The sequence below is a fragment of the Microtus oregoni genome, unplaced genomic scaffold, assembly GCF_018167655.1.
Source record: "Microtus oregoni isolate MIOR12 unplaced genomic scaffold, Mior012 000000F_ref0000247, whole genome shotgun sequence".
NCBI classification, from domain to species: Eukaryota; Metazoa; Chordata; class Mammalia; order Rodentia; family Cricetidae; genus Microtus; species Microtus oregoni.
Genome location: NW_024543059.1, coordinates 66791062 through 66805976, shown reverse-complemented (window position 1 = coordinate 66805976; position 14915 = coordinate 66791062). Strand labels below are relative to the sequence as shown.

The 14915-nt window shown below is 48.4% G+C and overlaps 1 protein-coding gene across 1 annotated transcript in view; it reads left to right on the top strand.

Annotated features, from left to right (window-relative positions):
* The window catches only part of Tspan5 (tetraspanin 5), a 163610-nt gene that overhangs the window by 118903 nt on the left and 29792 nt on the right, over window positions 1–14915 (top strand). The window contains exon 2 of the mRNA XM_041641979.1: window positions 8698–8748. Coding sequence (XP_041497913.1) covers window positions 8698–8748 — 51 coding nt within the window. The remainder of the gene's footprint in view (window positions 1–8697; window positions 8749–14915) is intronic.

The window sequence follows — 14915 nt, the reverse complement described above, 5'->3', positions numbered from 1 at the left end:
TGGCCCAGGAAGCCTGACATAGCCTGGCTACTGTGCTGTGTTTCCCGGGCCCTGGCACTTTGTGTCACACATTGTTCCCCTCTGTTCAGGGCCACAGCCCAGATGTCTGGCTTCAGCTAGGCTGCTGTTCCGACACCCGCCAGTCAGCTCCTTCATCCCTTCATGGTGCCACAATACTCATGGGTGGTTTTTCTTTGAGATTTATTTTGTTTTTATTTATGTGTCTGTGTGTGCGCGCCCACAAGGGCCAGAAGAGGATATTTAATCCCTGCAGCTGAAGTTACTGGTGGTCGTGAGCTACCCAGCCTGGGTGCTGGGACCACGCCAATCTTCTGCAACAGCAGCAGACCCCATGTCTGAGTCATCATGTATTAATTCCTGCCCCTCACATGGGCTCCTTGGCGGAGACCCCTTGTCTGTCTGCATTCATACTGCCTCCCATGACACTTCCATCTGCTCACACTGCCCCCACCCTCTGCCACCCCGTGCATCCCACTCAATCGTGACTTTCATTGCTAGTCTCTCCCTGCACACCCCAGCTAGCATGTTGGTGTTACAAAGTAACCAGTTGTCCCTTGCCTTCCCTGACTTGTCTGAAGCCCTCCAGTGACATCTTTGCCCAGCAGATCCTGCCTTTCCCATGATGCAACTGTTCAGTGCTGGGGCCCGAGCTCTGAAGGCAGGACATACTCAGAGCACGCCAAGGACGGCCCTGTGACCACGTCAAGTGAGAGACACTGACCCTGGCCTTGGTGGGGAATGTCCTGTTTACAGATTTGAGTTTTATCCGCCATGCCGTCTTATCAAGGCAGTCCTGGACAGTTTGTGTAAACTGGGACACCAGAACCCAGCGGCAAGAGTTGGATTGACTTCTTGTGTATTGAATTTTCCACCAGCCCAGACGTCCTTCTTTGCCATGGCAGGAATTGTCCCCGGGAACCCCCTTACTCTTGAAATAAGCTTCTACTCTATGAAGACAGGCATTGTCTTGGTGTATGCGTGTAGCACACCTGTGTAAGCTGGCTACCCGTGTGCTGGAACTGTAGCGTTGGCTCAGGACGAAGAACGACAAAAAGCGTGTGCCACAGCTTCAGACAACACCTTCTCTGCTGGCTCCTACTGCACCCTCCAGAGGCAGCCTTAGGTGCACCTGTCCTGTTTATTCAGAGATGTTGGTGATTCCTTTAGACATTCAGCAGAATGGTAATTCTTCCTACCATTGTTTCTTAGGCAGGTACTGGGTCTCTGCAACCTTTTGCCTTCCTGGTGCTGCGCTTAAACATAGTTCCGTCTGGGCAGATGCCAGGGATGAATCTGCTGCTCTTTAAGCAGACAGGAGTAAAGAGTATCCGTTTAGAAGCTGCCTGAGAACGTCAGTGAGCTGCTTCCTCTCATGTAGTTGCCCCCGCCCCCCTTTCTTTTTGACTAAAACTAGCAGAAGTGATAGAAATATTTGGTGATTTTAAAATAATTTAGTTTTCAGAAATACAAAACGTGAGATTTTCTTCACAGAGAATTCTGATAGCAGCCAAGTATTCTTCAAGATCAACATCCTTCAAAATTGCAACTAGGTCCCGCCAGCCCTGAAAACAGGACCCGGAAAGTGGTTCTGTCTACAGAGCAGTGTGTTGTATTTCCCCTGTCCTAGAAGCTGAAGATGGGGCCCCCACTGAATGTTGAATGGCCACAGTCTCTAGGTATAAGGTCAGTTGCCTTCACACCTCTGTCCCGTGGTTACTGAAAATGTCACCTTAGCTTCCCAGTCACTCTTGGTTGTCCCCGCTTCTCCTCCATATGCTGGACACGACCAGTTCCTGTCTGCATGTCCAAGCCTCCTCCTCTGGGTCCCTGTGGATCCACTCCAGGCATCTGCAACCCACATGGTGGTTCTTTTCATCAGTACCAGCCTGCCCCACCCACGGCCACCCACCACACAGATGGTCCCCGAGAAACTTCCTGTCACTAGGGTGATGAATGGGCGCCTTACAAGGAGCAAATGTGCTGTGCCCCACTTGCTCTGCTGATTGCCTGCCATGTCCCTCCCACTCGCTGTGTTCCTGCCACACCAACCTCCCGGCAGACGCGGCGGGCGACTTGTAACACTCTTCCTACCACGGGGCAATTTTATTCTTTCATTATTTGATTATTGCCTCTAACCAAACCGTACCCGGTTGCAAACAAGCGCCGTGTCTGCTTGCTTACCTCTGTGTATCTTGAGATGTGTAAGGTCAAGTACAAAGTTGCAGCGCAGAGACACGTGAAGACTATAAAGGGGTGGATTAGTGGCTTTTTGAAGTATCCATTTAGTGCCAGTTAGGCCAAGACACTGTTCCGTCCCGAGATAATGGAGAGTCTGCCAGGATGAAAATAACTGGATATGGAAGAGGTTTTTCCACTTGACAAGGCGGCAGATGCATCCTTCTGGAATCACCCCATTAGACTTATTTTCCTCTCCGGCTTTGCCAAGGGATCAGTTGCGCTGGTCCTGGAAGCCAAGTCTAGCAGGCTTCCATCACTGTTCCGCTCGCTGTTTCCACGGGGAGGCCATTCCCAGTTCTGTTGAAAGAATGTGCCTTTGATGCCTAGACATCGGAGGAGCGACTGAGAGGATCAGTGTGAGCATTTCCCAAGACCCCCGTCCCTGAGCTGGGTCTGCAGACAGTGTGTTAGAGCTGGGTCTGCAGACAGTGTGTTAGAGCTGGGTCTGCAGACAGTGTGTTAGAGCTGGGTCTGCAGATCGTGTGTTAGAGCTGGGGCTGTAGCCAGTGTGTTAGAGCTGGGCTGCAGACAGTGTGTTAGAGCTGGGGCTGCAGACAGTGTGTTAGAGCTGGGGCTGCAGACAGTGTGTTAGACGTAGCCAGAAAGCACAGGGTGGACAGCCCTAATCTGGAAGCTTGGGTTCGGTTCCCAGCACCCACATGGCAGTTTGTAATTATCTGTAACAACTCCTGTTCCGGAGGATCTGATGCTGGCTTCTGCCTTCTGTGGGCACTGCAAGCAAAACACCCATACACACAAAAATAGATGATATATTTTTAAAAGTTAAAGGAATATTCAGTGATACCTATTCCCTGAGTGATCCAGCTCAAGCACCTACCTGTGCAATGCTGGGGAAAACACTTGATGTTTCTAACCTTATTTAGTTATTAGTTAAGTATGAGTAATCTCAGGTATCTGCTGCATTGAATTGGTGCGGGATACTTTAGGCCAACATTATTCCGCACAAATGTAATTTAACGCAAGCTACAAATAAAACACATTTTCTAGGAGTCATACTGACAAAAGAAAAGATAAAATTAATTGTAAGTTTATATTTGCCAAATAGATCTAAAATATTACTGTTTCAACATAGAGTAAATAACAAAACAGCCATTAGTGGGATTTTATATTCTTTTTATTTGTACCCCATCTTTGAACCTACCTGGTGTGCATTTAACACTTGCCTCCGTCCCTCACTTCAAACTAGTTGCTATTCAGATGATCACTGGTGAGTACCGACCATTGCTAGTAGCACTGCTTTTGCAAGGGCCAGACACGGTAGCACATGCCCTGAATCTCAGTATTTGGGAGGCAGAGGCAGTCAGATCTTGGTGAGTACAAAGCCAGCCTGGTCTACAAAGGACATTCTAGGCCAGCCCAATTCCACGGTGAGATCTGTCTCCAAAAAACGAAAACAAAAGTAAACTTGATAAAACAAGGCAAAACATTTTCTTAGTGGCAAGACCCTCTTGCCGAAGATACAAGATGCCTTTGGTTGCAGGACAGAGACATCAGGCTGGAAATGACTTGGAATCTTCTTTCCTACTGCATGGCTTTCATACAACAAAAGGTTCTAGGCAGGCTGTTGGGGGAGAAACGTCATCAGTGGACTTCCCAGTGGCAAATCCTGCATGCTACAATACAAAGCTTACTGGGACAATATGTCCGCAGGTACAGTAGTGGCATGGCCATCACCAAGTGCTCTCTAATTAGATTTGAGGCCTCCTCTGTTAGTGTTACTCTCAGCCTTGGTCAGGGAAGCTTCTTTCTGTAGTAGGCAGTAGTGCGGAGTCTTATAAAACTCATCAGATGCTAAGAATAAGTGGCTGCTGAGAATAAGCGCTCAGCTTTAAGTAGGACATCCCTGTCAATCACCCTGAGGCTCAGGGAGCATCACGGAAGAAGGAATAGGAAGGGTGCAAGAGCTGGAAGATGGGCGGGGTGCTGTGAAATGCTGCCCCCTGGACACCACCATTGCAGCTAAGAACTCCCAGCAGCTGTGGCCACGTGCATAAGACTTGCACAAGAACGTGCAAATCCAATCATTGCTGCACGGCTGAGGGAGGGGCTCATGAAGCTCCACTCCTCCCTGAGGAGCAGTTGGCAACTGAAGCCTGCTGGGGCCAGAGGAGTCATTTTTAATTTGGGAGTGTGACCCGCATTCATTTAGACATTTAGATAACTCCATGAGTTATCAATGAAAGAGAACATGGAGATGGGAGAGACACATGGGGGTGCCTTGGGAGAGTAAAGGGGGGAGTTGGAGATGACTACGATACAGATTCATTGTATGTGTGTATGAAAATTTTAAAAAAAATCTAGAATCACGGGGCTGAGAGTATAGCTTAGTAACGGACACCAGCATGGCTATGTAAAAGGCCAGAGTTGGCCCCAGCACGGCAAACAGAAAGGAAAACAGTATCTTCGCTCATATTTTGCATTCATCAAATTTAGACAAAAGTGTCACTACTCATTTTACAAGTCCGAGAGTGTGATGGACAGGCGTTTATGCCACGCACTTGCAGACACTGCCGGGCAGGACGCGTGCCGGCTTTGGTTTGATTGCATCTCAGAGGAGTAGCAGGTTACCATTAGTTCCCAGCGCTCCTCTGCAGCGGTCTCTCTGGGCTGCAGAGAAAGGTCAGCATCGGGTTTCTGGGCGTCTTTCCTTTGGGAAGCGGGAAGGGGAAAAGCGCTCCAAGTGCTGCGTGCCTGTCTCTGGGGTTTGGCTCTGCTCTCTTAATTATTTGGAGCTGGAACAACTTGATTTTAAAACAAAACATATGGGCTGAGAGCAGTTGGGAGGCCATTGGGTGCTGATGTAGACCTGGAGGTATGCAGCAAGCCGAGGCCCCGCCCCATGCCGTTTGCTCATTTAGGTATGGAACACTTCCCATTAATTTCAAACCTTGCCCCCTTTCCAAATTCCTGAACCCTTTCTTTGGAAAGACACAAGTCAAACAGGAAACACTGATGCAAAATTGTAAAGGAAATTATGAGTCTCTCTCTTTCTCCTCTGTGGAAAACCATCTCTTTCCAAGTTTTTTATTCTGATTCTTGAAAGAAAAGAAAAAAATTTCCCACAAGTGCCAAAGGAGAAAGGAGACCTGTAAAGAGTAGAAAGTCCGTACCCCACCCCCAGCTGAACTTCCCCTTTTCTCCATGTTCAACACCAGCATGGAGATCGCCCCTTTGACAGTTGGTCCTTCTGAAAACAAACAAACAAACAAACAAAAAACCAAAAACCAATCAATCAAACAAACAAAATACTATTTAAGCTGGGCGGTGGTGGCGCATGCCTTTAATCCCAGCACTTGGGAGGCAGAGGCAGGCGTATCTCTGTGAGTTCAAGACCAGCCTGGTCTACAAGAGCTAGTTCCAGGACAGGCTCCAAAACCACAGAGAAACCCTGTTTTGAAAAACCAAAAAAAAAAAAACAAAAAAAAAAACAGTTGGTCCTTCTGTGAAGTTGGTCTCTTCTTGCTTGAGATGGTGTCTCTTGGAGCTAAGGCTGGGCTGGAACGCTTGGTACTCCTGGCTCCACCTCCACGTGTTGAGATTGTAGGTGGGCGCCTGTCTCTTACTTCAGCACCTCCTCTGCTTTGCTGGCGTCATGATAGGTGACATCCTGATCATGTCTCATAAAATTCTGGCCTGAATGTGATCCGCTTCTGTCCCCGGTGAGAATGGGAATTCATCAGGACTGGTGAGAACACGTGCCCTTGGCCAGATCTCTGTTTCTCCACTTAGGAGCTCTGTGATCTACAAACCTTACCGAAACTTGTTTTCTCTTTTCCTTAAAAGGGGCCAGTATATATAGTGCCAATTTCAGAGTAAAACTGTCCTGACGCTCAAAACCAAAACCAAAACTGCCTCCATCACAGTGAGCGTGGAAAGAATGAGTGGCTGGCACAGGTGGTGTGCACCCACCTTGCCGGGCAGGGAGACAGGCAGTTGGCCATGATACCTACTGCTCCTATAACACCCACTGCTGGTGTGATATTGTTGCTGTTACTGCATCTGGGCCATGACTGCTGTCACAGAGAACTCTAACCTTCGAAACTCAGACTTTCCCACTAGGGTGCATTGGATTTTGTTTGCATAAAACAAAACCCGAACCCTGCCCCCTGGAGTGTTCCTGGTCCCACAGAATCCTGTGTCCTCCTATCCCCTTGTCAGTTGTGACTATCTTTTCTCTGGCCCCTATAAATACGGCACTAACATGCCAAGTCATTTTGTTCCTGTACCTTTTTCAGGTCTTAGGTCGGAAACATAAAATGAAATAGCACCATTGGCCAGGGTAGTGGAAGGCTGACCATAGTTCTCTCCTAGGGTGTTGACGACAAGCACCTGTGCTGGCTCGTTTTATGTCAGCTTGACACAAGCTAGAGTCCTTTGGGAATGGGGACTCTCAGTGGAGAAAACCTCCCTCCGTATGTTTGGTCTGCAGGCTAGTCTGTGGAGGCGTTTTCTCAATGATTAATGTGGGAGGGCCCAGATCATTGTGGGTGGTGCCAGTCCTGGGCAGGTGGTCCTAGATTGTGTGTGTGTGTGTGTGTGTGTTTGTATGTATATGTGTATGTATGCAGGCCTTAAGAAACAATCTAGTAAGCAGTGTTGCTCCATGGCCTCCAAGCTCCTGCCTTGAGTTCCCGCCCTATCTTCAGTGGTGGGCTGTGATGTGGAAGTATAAGCTAAATAAATCCTTCGCTCCCCAAGTTGTTTTTGGTCATGGTGTTTTATTATAGGAATAGAAAGCTAACCGTGACAGCACTTATTAAAGTAGCTCCCTTGGAGCAAGGGGAGGAGGAGTGGAGACCTAATTATTTTCATTTTTATTTATTTATTTATTTGTTTATTGCCGAAGACACGCTAAAGTTCTTCTGTGGGCGTTTAGGATATATTGCACCCTAGCTTATTTAAATGTAGCATTGTTTTCTGAGCTCTGGGAAGCTCTACGTGTCCGAGTGACTGATTGCCCTTTTTTCCCACGCTCTTCCTCCACTTGGCTTTACTGTCTCCCGCCTCAATGTCAGTCCAAACTCCCTGCTGTGAACGGCAAGGTCTTCTTGGGTGGACAGTTCTCAGGCTTCCCTGAAACTGAAGAATAACCATCCCCCCTACTGTTGTGCTCTTTGCCCACGCTCTCAGTAGACAGCGTTTCTGACATTTAACTTAATCAAGATGTTAGTAAAATAAACAGTGTTCTTACACCGCCGCCGGACCAAAACCGGTCGCCACCCCGCCCCCACCACTTACTTCAGTGTTTGGAAAGTGCTAGTCTCTGTTGAGACTGAAGACAAGGAGTTGGGGGAGGTAGCCAGTCACGTTCGGTCCTGGCTATGGCTTCCTAGCAGGTGGGCAGTCCTACACGCAATCTTTGGTGCCCCGATCATAAGACAGGCTGTTATTTTAAATACTCTCTGGTGTATGTGTGTGTGTGTGTGTGGGGGGGGTGATACTGTGAGTTTTAAACCACATTTCAGTTTCAGGGATGTTAAACTGTAAAGGGGAAGACGTGTATCTCTGAGCAGGCAGGATATAGTGAGAGTCAATTAACGTGGTCAGCCCTTTCCGCCGTCAGCGCTTGTACGCCATGGCCCTCGCATCCCCCAGTGTGGCCAACTGACAGAGCGGCAGGGTAGCCGGCCTCAGTTCACTGTGCATGGTGTGTGTGTGCCAAGTTATCCATGGAGGTCCGGGATCAGCTTAGACCAGGAAGAGGATTGGAGCCCTTGGAACTACAGTTTTAGTTTCTGAAAAACAAAACAAACAAAACCCCCAAGATCTGGGGATTTCTCTGGATCACATTGAACTTGATAGGATTTTTATTACCTTTGAAGGAGCAGTAAAAGAATTTGTTGGAGTACATGGGGGGGGGGGCTCCTGTGCTGTGTCCCCAGTGGGACAGAGATCTCGGCCTGTCTAAATATGTGCCCTTTATGTCTGTGTCTGACAGGTGGCTCAGATGCTTGAACAGACCCACACAAATGTTCATTTCTTTCAAAATGCTACCTGAAGATTATAATTCATGATGTGAATGACCTTTAGGCACCTGTGGGTCCCTACCCCTTTTCACTGTTATAATAATTTTAAGCAAAGAGTCAATGGTATTTCTTTTCCTAGTTAACTCAGCTTTTAAAAGAAAGCTTTTTTTCCCCCTGATCAAACAATGTAGTAAAGCAATTAATTAAAAACTTAATTTTTGCCAGACAGTGATGTCACATGCCTTTAATCCTAGCAATCAGAAGGCAAAAGGCAGATAGATCTTTGTGAGTTGAGGCCAGTCTGGTCTACAGAGCTAGTTCCAGGACAGCCAAAGCCACACAAAGAAACCCTGTCACGAAAAACAAAAAAAGAAAAGAAACCTTATTTTCGTGAGTAAAACCGTGGTGTTTTCCCTAACACTTACCCTGATCTCCTCCTTTTCTCTTGCAGTTTTTGGGAATAACGTTTCTTGGAATTGGACTGTGGGCATGGAATGAAAAAGTAAGTTGACCATCACGAAGACAAACAGGTTTGGTCCGAGGCCGTATCTTGAATGTTTTGTCTTTGACCACCGTGGGGTGAAAACGCAGTTGTCTGCTGAGGGGAAGCATCTTCAAGACCATTCGGGTGTCGGCAGTGATCACTACATCAAAGCAATCGCTACAGTCGCAGTGTGGGCAGAGGGGGAGCGACTGGGATTTGACCAAGGCGTAGCCTCATCCAGCTACGATAACCTCATTGTGCTTCTAAATGTCACTCTGTGACTTGTAACCTTTCACCCCGCCTTGCTTGTCTTTTGAACCCATTTGGAAGATGACTTAAATGTTAAAAAATGGGTTTTCAGTGTGCCGTGTGGCAGGATGGAAACCAAATATAAGTTTCTGTTTGAATATCAGATGGACTCGTCACTGCCGCTCAAGAATGTGAACAGGCGGCAGCTGGTCATAAATATTGAGAGATGCTCGAAGTCGATGGTCTCCTATAGTAGAGAAAAAGGAAACTCTAGAAATACCAAAGGATAGACGCCAAACTGCAGTGAAGATGGGAGTTCTAGGCAGTTTCTGTCCTAATTGATGAGTGCATTCTTGTTTCCACTGAGTTTCTCAATGAGTCTTTTTGGTTTTCTCTGATCCTCCCTGGGCACCACGGAAATGCAGAAATGAGCCCCACCCCCTCTTGCAAGGCCACAGTAGCCACAGCGTGATTTGGCTCCCCTGCCACGTCCTCCACCTTGTGAGAGTGAGCAGCGTTGGGATTGGTCAGCGCTCTGGCAAACTTGGGGCTTGGCTTATTCTCCTCTTCTCTCCTGGCTGTTTGTCCTCTTGAGTCTGGCTGTGCTCAAGTCCAGGGTTCTTCTGAAGAGTTAGATGCCTTAAGAAGCATTATGGGTAAATAGAAAGAAGACCTAGATCAAAGCTCCTGTCAAACAAAGACTGAGATGCCCGTGAGATTTCTACAAGTAGAGCCTCTTGCAGACGGACCACATGCGGTCAAGTCAGAGGGAGACCTGAGTTTAACTGCTAATTGTGGGGTGGTCCTCAGTGATAGGGCATTGTCTGCAGTCAGTCCCCCACACTGCGCAAAAGGAGAGGAGGCATAAGCTCTGTTGGCAAAATGCTTGCCACACAAACGAGAGGACCTCAGTTCATCCATACGCTGATGCAAAAAAAAAAAAAAAACCAAAACCAAAAAACAAACAAACAAACAAACAAAAAAAAACAGGTGTTGTCACAGATTATTTCTAAGTCTGTCCTGGGGTGGTAGAGACAGTAGGATCCCTGGAGCCAGACTGAATCAGGTCCCAGTGAGAGACCCAGCCTCAAAAACATGAGACGGATGCTGCCAGAGGTTAACCTCTGACCTCCACATGTGTGTGCACATGTGTGAATGCACACTTAAACACACATGCACTATGCATATGTGAATGTATACACACACTTTTTTTAAAAAAAAAAAACAAAGAACGAAAATAGACCTCGTGAAACGGCCTAGAGCAGTGGTTCTCAACCTTCCTGCTGCAGCTCTTCAACGCAGTTCCTCATGCTGTGCTGACCCCCAACACTAAAATCTCTTCCTTGCTACTGCCTAACTGTAATTTTGCTACTGTTATGAATAGTATTGTAAATATCTGATATGCAGCTCCCAAGGGGGTCACGACCCACAGGTTGAGAACCACTGGCCCGGAGGGTAAAGGCATTTATTGCCATGCCTGATAACCTGAGTTCCATCCGCAGGTCTCTTCTAGTGGATGGGGGGAACTGACTACTGAGGGTTGTTATCTGGCCTCTGTGGCATGTGTGTCTCACGCACACACACACACACACACACACGTGCACACACAGGCTCTCACATACACAGACACATCCATGCGGAGACACACAATAAATCCATAAATGTAATAAATTGTAAGGAAAGGCTAAGGAGAAAAAGGTACCACCCCTTTATATTTACAGAGTGTGTCTATAATATATAAAAGACATTCTGAAAATACCCTACTGCCCAGCAAACAGTAACCTTTTGAGTCAAAGCCATCCTTATACAAAGTAAGACAAATTAAGTGCCCTGAACAGATAAGTTCATCTGTCACCTTCTCTGTAGAATACCAATCTTCTCCTGGCTTGTGGTTAGCTGCTTCTTCATCCCAGTTAAGCCTCGGGATTTGTCCGTGTGGAATCCGAGAAATTCTCCCTTTAGAACCCTCTGTTTGGTTAAATGCCAGATAACCCAGCTTCCTACAGCCCCTTTAATAAGAGCCCATTTCTGGCTGCTTTGAAAAAGACACTGGACAGCGTGAAATGAACCAGTTGTCTATCCTAGCAGTAAACAGGCAGTGAGTCATTTTGAAGGGTTTTCTTTTTTCTCTTTATGAAATATAATTATGTTTTTATTTTGTTGGTGGCCTCATGTATCTTTTTTCTGGTGAAATAAAAAAGCTTCCAAAATTGGCAGTGTCTCCCAAATAGGTGGGGCACCACTGTGTTCAGAAGAGGGTGACATCGCGGTCCTTTGTCAGGGCTGTGGCACTGCTCACGCGTCTGGGCCTCAGACACAAAGCTGTAGCAAGGTTGACGCGGAGTCCCTGCCTCGCGCGCTTACATTCTAAGAGAGACACCGACTGGAAGGAGGTCACCGACCAGGAACCGTATCCAAATGCTGGCAAGAAACACTAAGTGTAGGCTACATAGAGTGACAGGAGCCTGGTGTCTACCATTCTACAATTTGATTGTGACAGTAGTGAGGATTGGACCCAGGGCTTTGGGTATGCTAGGCAATACTCTGCTACCAAGCCCTTACCCCAGTCCTGAGATGTTCCTTTTAGAGCTTCCTGAGAGGAGGTGGCATTGGGATCTTTATGAAGTAAGAGAGATCTACATAGGAACAGGCTGAGGACATTCCAGGAAGAGCTGACAATGGCCTTGCTGACTCCACCTTGGTAACTGCAGAAGCCCCTTGTCCAAGCAAGACCTTTGAGCCTTCACCAAGCCAGGTCTCTAGTTCCAGTGCTTGGGGACACTGTAGGCAGGATGGCTACAAACTTGAGGTCAGCTTGGGTTACTTGATAAGACCGTGTATTGAAAACAGTGGTAAGAAATATGATCTTTGAAACAATGAAAGAGTGGATGAATAATGAACAGGGGCTTCCTTCTGTTAAATCCTGGCCGTTCCGTGACCTCTGTCATTGAGCTCCAGAAGCCATCATTGTCCAAGATCCCTAGGGAACTGACTATATATTCACACCTCTTACTGCATGAAAGGAGGTAAGATTACATCCGGTTTGTTTCCGGTGTCTGCTCTGAGTGGCACGGCCTTCAGAATAGCACATCTGTGGCTTCTGAGAAATGGCCTTTCCTTTCTATTGTTCAGAATGGGAATCTCTATGATCGTCTTGTTTCGTGGGAGGATGAAGGTGGTTTCCCTCTCCTGCGCTGCCCAGCTTCCCTGCTCATTACTTAGTTCCAGAGAGGAGGGGTTGCATCACTGATGACTGCAAGGGAGAGTTTTACAGTTGTTGCCAGGGGAGGAGGGGCTTTGCTTCCCAGAATAGGAAAAGCTTTTCCTCAATCTTACGTGTGACTTTGGGGTTTCCGGTGTCCCCCACTGCCTTCTCTATCTAGCAGCCCTTCCACTTGGCAAGCTGAACTCCTTGAGGGCAGTAGTTCATGGCCTCCGCCTCACAGTCCCCTCCTGTGTAGCGGACATCCAGACGTTCACAACCACACAAATGAGGTGCACAAAGAAGTCTGTGCTTGCACAGTGCTGATTAGGATGAAAAGCTCCTCCTAAGGAGGTTTCGTTTTCAGCCCTGTGATCTGTGCGTTACCTTGGGTTAAACTTTAAGAGGAAGGTGGCGTTCTGTTTCAGAAATAGAGAAACCAAGGCCCTGAGACGTGAGGCCAGAATTCCTGCTCTCTCTCTCTCTCTCTCTCTCTCTCTCTCTCTCTCTCTCTTCCTGTCCCTTCTGGTCCTCCGTCATTCTCCCTCACATTCTCCACCAGTTCCCTAGGTGGCGAGAAAAGAGCAGCTACACAGCCCTGATCCCAGGAGGGACGGTGGGAAGTGAATCCTGTATTGTGTTTTCCCCACCTTTCCCATATTTAGGGACAATTCTGTCTCTTCAGAACCTTCTTTCCCCTTTGGTGTCTGTATCTAGAAATCTCTTCATCACCATCTCGTAGTAGACTCATCTTGGAATAACGTCCCCTGTGTTCCCAGGAAGGAGCATTGGGAACGCCGGGACCTGGACAGCCAGGCAGATCATTGCAGAGGACCAGTTCCCATCCCTGAAGAAGGCAATGGGTGGGGGGACTTGGCTGCCCCAGCTGTGGGGCCCCTTTGAAGGGATAGCTGTAAGATGCTGCAAGGTCCTTCAGAGATTTCCCTCTACTGACTGAAGTGTAGCAGGTTTGTCTGCCTCCCTCCTCAGCTGTCCTTGTCACACCCTGAAGTTTTCTGTTACATCTGAGGTGCTGCACACAAGGCTGCTTTTGGTCAGGGCCTGGACGATGGCCCTGTGATCTCTCAGCCCTGAAGCAAGTACAGGACGTGATAAAAAAAAAAAATCAAAATCTCTGTTTTTGTGCATAACCCTTGAAATGTTATTCACACAAGTTTCTTAGGCAGAAAAATTCAGACCAGTTCAAGGGTCAGTGGCTTGGTTACTAACGGTCAGATCTCCATTCCTGGCCTCTTCTGAGACAGTTGCCTGCCTGGCACTAAGATAGTATCTTTTACCCATGCCGTACTGCTTTGGGATCTGAGGAGAGGACACAGATCCTAGTCTCCTTTCTGTCAGACTACTGCTTCCCTCAGAGTAGGGATGAGGCTTTGCTCCGGGACCTGGTGGCTGCTGAGGGGAATGGTTTCAGGTCTTACTGGGGTTTCCCTGCTTAGTCCCTCTGCCTCTTGGTTGCTTTGAGCTGGGCTATATCTTAGTGGCCACCTTATCCCCTGCCAGCTCCTCTGTCTTATGCCTGTCCCTCCAAATTCTGCCGCTGCCCAGCTCACCACGGTAGGCAGCTCTGTTTGGTGGGGAGCACCGTGGCCCAAGCTACCTCTTTCATGCTGTCCTCGTGGTTTCTCTTGGTCACAGCCAAATGAAGACGAGGCCAGTCCAACCAGGAAAGCCCTTGCCTGCCTCCGACACCAGGGTAGTCAGCAGCCCTCCCCCACCCGTCTCCAGGTTCCCAAGGCAGGAGTGAGTCCCCAGAGTCCTCCCCTTTGCCTAGTGAGCAGGCTCCTGTGTCTCTACCACAGACCACCACCCGCAGGCTCCCTGGTTGTCCCCTTGACACTTTACATAAGTGGTGAGTGAAAAGAGAAGTCTCACCTCCCACACACGTCCCCGGGAGCCGTGTCATTCGTGAATCACTTATTTTGGATCTGGGTTCTGGGGATCTGACCTCAGATCAGCACATACAGCTGAAACCCCACTGACCGCGCCATCTCCCCAGTGCCCCCGGCAGTCACCTCTAGGGCAGTTGAAGTCCCCTCACCAGGCTCTCTTTCACCACCATATGCCTGCCTGGCTCAGCTGGAGTGGTGCCAGCGGCAGCCTCTGGTTAGGCTCTGCCTCCCTTGGGTTTTCTGTTCTGGTGAAATCCGAGACAAGAATGTTCGAACCTATTGTATGTTTCTTGATTTCGCTGTGCTGCATTAGAGATGAGAAGCCCCTCTGCCACTGCTGTCCGCAGGTGCCATTCAGCAGGGCATTCCAAGAGGATAGTACGACAGCTCAGTGGGCAGGTGACCTAGCTGCCAACACCTACTTGGCCCCTTCCTTCCTTCAGTGATTTGGGCCTTGCTCTCTCTCACTTTGTGGTGTCTCCCCACCGGAGCACCCAGCTAGTTGGTTTGGCATGAGGATGAAGAAATGAGGCATCCCAGGGCCTACCATAGTCGGTGCTTAGCAAGGCAACTCTCCAGATAGGGATTTGTTGAGCTCTCCACAGAGGCTCCACCGGAGGCTTCCATAGTGCCCAGCCACCACTTGCACAGGGCTTCCCAGCACAGAGAGGCATGGGCTTGCCCCACCTGAGTGCCTGAAGGACAGATCCAGTCTCTCTATGACACCCTCGTCTGCTTTCATCGCTACACACACACACACACACACACACATACACACACACACACACACATACACACACACATACACACACATACACACACAG